A 6,000-nucleotide genomic window follows, 5' to 3' on the forward strand; every position below is an offset into this window, starting at 1 on the left:
ACCTTTCTCAGCTTCTCTCTCACTCCCGACCATTGCTTCTGTGTCCTTTTCATTGGCTCTTGTGCCGCCCAGGTACTCAGTACGTTATTTATTACATAAAAAAGAATGTGCCGGGCCCCTTTCGGGAGCCAGGCACTGTTCCCAGCACTGGGGTCGGGTGGTGGACTAGACAGGCACGGTGCCTGGATGCTCACGGGCCAGCGGAGGAGCTAGTCACTGAGGACCTAAGCTAGGATGTAGGAAGGGCCACGAGAGAGAGGTGGGGGGGACAGCAAGAAGGACAACGGTCCGCTGGAGGTCTGGACGGAGCTCCTCGAGGAAGTGACACTTGTGAGATTTGGGGGACGAGGAGGGATTAACTGGGCCAAGAGTGTGCAGCGCTGTCTGGGCGGAAAGAATGGCAAGAGGACAGGCTGGTGGTGAGAAGGAGCTCGGCCCGCTGAGGACCCACAGCCAGGGTGGCTAGACCACAGGTGTAGTGTGGCTCAGGGGTGGCTAGACCACAGGTGTAGTGTGGCTCAGGGGTGGCTAGACCACAGGTGTAGTGTGGCTCAGGGGTGGCAAGGGCCGGGCTGTACAGGGCCTTCTAACCACTGGGAAGAGTTTGGACTTGAGCTGAAGCTGTCGGAGAATTTGTTGTTGTTCATCCTCACCTGAGGGTATTTTTCCATTGATTTTTAGAGAGAGTGGAAGAGAGGGGAAGAGACAGAGTGAAACATCAGTGTGAACGAGACACATCGATTGGTTGCCTCCCACATACGCCCTGACCAGGGCTGGGGATCAAACCTGCAACCCAGGTGCGTGCCCTTGACGGGAATCGAACCTGGGACCCTTCAGTCCACCGGCCATTGCTCTATCCTCTGAGTCAAACTGGCGAGGGCGCCATCGGAGAGCTTCAAGCCAGGAAGTCGCCAGATCTGATTCCCATTCCAGCTGAATTGTGGGGGCTGGACTGGGTGACAGGAGGGGCAGGTCAGTCCCTGCAGTGGCCCAAGCGGGAGACAGTGCAGGCTCTTCTGCACTGACCGTTCCGTGTGTTTAAACTGAAACCGGATGTGAGGATTCTGTTTCCCAACCAGTCACTGTTCTCGAGTTCTTTGTTCTCATCACTTGTTCTGCTGCGTCGGCCTCTCCTTTGGGCCATCGCAGCCTCAGTCCAGGACCCTTGCTGCCCAAGGCGCCCCTCAGCCTCATGTGCTCCAGCTCTGACCCAGCTGAGCACATGACAGTCCTTCTCCCTGACGCACCACTCGTGAGCTCTGCTTTCTTCAAAACTGTCCCCCACCCCCCGCCTCAGGGTCAGCCCGGGCTCTGGGGGCCAGCCCTTGCCCCTGACGCCCCACCTCACTGTCTGCTTCCCCCATTTCCATCATATTTTTATTGTGCAATGTAAGCCTTTCACCGCCGTCCAGAAGTAGGGCGATTCCTGCCTAGGTGGAGCTCGTGATCAACCTAAAGGTGTTTCTGGAGGCAGAAACGAACGAGAAGATTTGTTTTTCCGGTTCTGGCAAGAAGATGGATGGAGATAATCTTCACACACACACACACACACCCCTCACTATAAGCATCTTGAAGTGCTAGATAAAATATTACAACACCCCTAAAATGTTAAGGCTTAGCTGAATTTACAAGGAAGACAGGAAATCCCCGGATGAAACACATGGAGAGAGAACCGGAAACCGGCACCTGGATGAGCGACTGATGCGCAGCTGGGTCATCGTCGACCACAGCGACACAGAGCAGGCTTGGCCCGGTTCTGTGAAGGCCAGACAGTAACTGAGGCTTCGCAGACCACGGACAGTGTGGCATCTTTTTTTTCTTTCTTTTTTTTTTAAATACACTTTTATTGATTTCAGAGAACAAGGGAGAGGGAGCGAGAGAAACATCAATGATGAAAGAGAATCCTTGATCAGCTGGCTGTCTCCTGCACACCCTACACTGGGGATCGAGCCCACAACCCGGCATATACCCTGACCGGGAATCGAACCATGACCTCCCGGTTCATAGGTTGATGCTCAACCCCTGAACTGGGCTTCTTTTTTGACAACCTTTTAAATATATATAAACCATTCTTAGCTTATGAATCGTACAAAAATAGCCCACAAGCCAGATGTGGCCCCTGGGCCACAGTTTGCTGGCCCACGAGGCAGAAAGGTTTATGTCCACATAAAGCTGGGGGAGATCTCAGCTCCCCAGAGGGAGGGCTCTCAAAGACTGGATCGTCAAAGAAAGGGGGTGTCTTCGAAAACATGTGCCCCTGCCACAGGGCGACGACAGGGGAGCTTGCCGCACATTTTTAAGCCACTCCTAGGATTCAGAGCTGTGGGCGTGCCGTGCCAACGTGGGTGGGTTGTAAATTCACACTGTGAACGCCAATGAACCCTGGGATCTGTGCTGGAATTCAGGAGTCTGAACGGGGAGGGGAAAGCTGATTGCATTCTTATTCTCACTAACCTCTAATGGAGATTTAGCATTTTCTTCAATTAAGAAGAGAGTTAACAGGCAACAGTAGTGTTAGAACTTGTGACTTTGTCACTAATAGAAATCACAGATATTTTCGCATCAAAATACAGAGCATGTATTATTATCGCAGAATTTTAAAAATATACATTCTGATAAGTATGTTTCAATGAATTGGAAATGTTAAAACACACTTCTAAATAATTATTGGGCCAAAGAAGTAATTGTTGAAATTTTTATTTATTGATTTTAGAGAGAGGAAGGGGGAGAGAGAGAAACATCGATTTGTTGTTCCACTTATCTATGCATTTATTGGTTGATTCTTGTATGTGCCCTGACCGGGGATCGAACCTGCAACCTTGGCCTATTGGGACAACACTCTAACCAACTGAGCTATCTGGTCAGGGTGAAATTTTAAAAAATATTTATAATTTGGAAACTAACAATGTTTATTTCATATCAAATTATAGGTTTAGAGGGGTAATATTTAGAAGATTGAAAATGAATGAGTTAACTTTCAACTCAAGAAGTTAGAGAAGGAACAGCAAAGTAAATCCAGAAGAGTAGGATTAAGGAAAATAAATGCAGAAATTAATAAAACAGAAAATAAATGAGAGATGATTGTCAAAGTCAAAACTTTTTCTTAGAAAAGATTAATAAACAGGCACACTTTGTGGCAAGGCTAGTCAAGAGAAAAGAGAGCACAAATAAGTGGTTAGAAATAAACAGAAGGACATAGATATAGCATAGCGTTTAAATTTTTATTGATTGATTTTAGAGAGTGAGAGAAACATCACTTTGTTGTAGCGCTTATTTATGCATTCATTGGTTGAGTTTTGTATGTACCCTGACCAGGGCATCAAACCCTTGGCGTATTGGGACAATGTTGTAACCAACTGAGCTACCCGGCCAGGGCTATAGATTTAGCATAGTATTTAAATTATAAGAATAGACTGAATAGTTTTATTCCAGTATTTTTAAATATGCAGAAAAAAAATGGCAATTTCCCAGAAAAATATAACTTAACAAAACTGACTCAAGAAGAGGGAAAAACAGAATTCCCAGCGTGGGAAGCTATCCAAGTGTAGAGTGAGTGTTGAAAAGGCATTGAGCAGCCCGTCACTCATTTATTCAACAGCTATGTATTGAGTCCCACACCAGGCACTGTCGTGGAAGCTGGGGTGCAGCAGTGAATAAGATAAAGCCCCACACTCTCAGTTCTGTCGGAAAGAACTTTCCATGATGATGGTCTTTATTGTCTCTGGCAATATGGTAGCCATTGGCCACGTGTGGCTCGAAAGCACTTGAAATACGGTTAGTGCAACTGAGGCACTGAATTTTTAACTCTATTTCCTTTTAATTAATTGAAATTGAAAGAGCCAGATGTGACCAGTGGTTTTCTAGCTAATGGCTTCCCATGAGAGAATAAGTTGTTGAACTCTCAGGACCCTGACCTCTCCAAAAACAGCTCCTCGGTCTGAGGTGGTCAGCCCTGGTGGCCACGACCACATGGGCCTGTGGGCTCGACTGTGACTTTATAGCGCATTTTCAGGTGCTTTACCCCATCTGCTGCTCACTTCCCTCTTGGGGCCTCAGGGCTCAGGGATCCTTCAGGAGGCAAATGATTGAGTGCTTGCTCTGTGGTAACCATGCCCACCTCTGGCATATGCTGGCCTCGGGTGCCTGGTGTGGTCAGCACTCACTACACACCGGGAAGCGTGGAAGTCAGTGAGCGAAGGGTGGGTGTTCTCGTGGGTCTCCTCATCGGCGCTGCAGGAGTGGGCAGTCCTGTCCCAGGATGCCCTGGAGAGGCGGGTGGGGTTGGCAGGTGGTAGTGTGGGTGGAGCTGGGCACAGACAGGGAGCAGGCTGGCCCGAGGGCTGATGCTGGCCTTTGTCTCCCAGCCAAGAAATGTTAGGAAATAAAACAGAAAAAATACTAACAAAAATGTACCTGTGAAGAAAAGCCCCTCTATTGCGTATTTTCACAGGTGGATGACATAAGTATGTTGGGCTCAAGAAGAAAAGGCAAAGCCGTGTGGATGGTGGAGATAACGGATTCTAGAATGAATTTCTTTGTAAACTCAGAAGCCCTTTCCTTTCTCGGTGTTTCATCAATGCAAACAGGAAACAGGGTCGAGCTGCACACAGAAGCTAGACCTGGGGGCCGAGCGCACACAGTGCTGGGTGGGGGCCCTCCCTGGATCCCCCCCAGCCCTGCTGTCAGGAGCTCCTGCACTTTGCTGCACAACTCTCGAGGTGGTGGGTTGCAGACTCGCCAGCGTCCCCGGAGCCTCCCTTCTGCACCCACTGCCCACAGCAGGGTTTGCAGCGGCTGTGCCCTGGGGTGCCGGCGCCCAACACACCTCGAAGCACAAAGTAAAGGCTCCCGGGGAACAGATGGACGGCACTGCCGTCCTCCCTGAAGATGCTCAGGGTGCGGGATGCTCGTCCACGTGGATCACTCACAGGGGTCTCTTCTGCTTCTGTTTTTCAGGGATGATAATGGTGATTTTATTGCTGCTCGTGGCTATTGTGGTGGTTGCGGTCTGGCCTACCAGCTAGTGGCAATAACGGGGCCACCAGCTGGACTCCTGCCGGCGACGGAGAAAAGCTCAGCACCTTTTGATACACGGAAGCTGCTCTCAATAAATCCCCTCAAAGCTCTGAACTCTCCATGTGTGGCTTTGGTCAAAGCAAACTGCGTGGCAGCCCCGGAGCCAACGGAGTCTCAGGCCCAGTGTGGCCCTCTAGGGTCAGCCTTAGTCGTTTCTGTGCCAGCCCAAGGTTCCTCGAGTGGGCGCTGCCACGGCTACAATGGAGTCCACCCACCCCAAAGTGCGCTGGCACCCTGGGGGATGGTACCGAACAGTGAGTAACCGGGAATGTCTGGTCTGCTAGGAGGTCGTGTGTCCATGTAGGAAATAAGCGAACGGTCAAGGCCGCGTTGTCCAGCCAGGGCGGAGGGAGTGACGCGAGGGCTGACAGGCGCGGTGTCAGACCCAGAGGCACAGTCTGTCTCATTTCTGCAGTGACAGTGACCGTTTCCAAGGCTGAAACAACTTGATCAGCAGCCAGAATGCGGCCGGTGCATGAGGTGGTGGGGAGGGAAGAGGTCAGTCTGGGAAAGGAAAGGCGGGTGTATGGAGTCAGGGGCCTTGTTCGGCTCCTAACCTGGTTCTGGCAACCCGGCGTGTGAGTGCCCCCATGGAAAAGGGCAGACAGGGAGCAGGCCTGCAGGCGGTCCGGCCCCTGGGCGTGTTGGCGAGTTCCAGGTGAGAGGGCAGAGGGCCAGCTCCGTGCCCTCTCCTGCCTGTGCAGAAAGCAGGCCGGGCCAGCTAGCCTTGCTTGGCCCTCTGGCAAAAGGGGAAAGAATTCGCGTTGGTGATGGGGCAGGTTCCAAAGCACCAGACTTCCCTGAGGCAAAGCAGAGGACAGGCCTGTGCGGGGGAGTCCTGGGGACGGTTGGTGGGTTTCCTCGATACTGTGGGCACCTGCGCACACGAGGGCGTCACCTGACCCCCTGTGGACAGACTGATGG

At 51.1% G+C, this 6,000-nt stretch overlaps 1 protein-coding gene across 1 annotated transcript in view; it reads left to right on the top strand.

The window, feature by feature from the left end:
- The window catches only part of STX8 (syntaxin 8), a 226,082-nt gene extending 220,956 nt beyond the window's left edge, over positions 1 to 5,126 (top strand). Inside the window, exon 8 of the mRNA XM_006104043.2 lies at positions 4,957 to 5,126. Within this exon, the coding sequence (XP_006104105.1) occupies positions 4,957 to 5,024 (68 nt within the window). The 3' untranslated portion in view covers positions 5,025 to 5,126. The remainder of the gene's footprint in view (positions 1 to 4,956) is intronic.
- Positions 5,127 to 6,000: the final 874 nt, after the last annotated feature.

Source organism: Myotis lucifugus, unplaced genomic scaffold, assembly GCF_000147115.1.
Source record: "Myotis lucifugus unplaced genomic scaffold, Myoluc2.0 scaffold_538, whole genome shotgun sequence".
NCBI lineage: Eukaryota > Metazoa > Chordata > Mammalia > Chiroptera > Vespertilionidae > Myotis > Myotis lucifugus.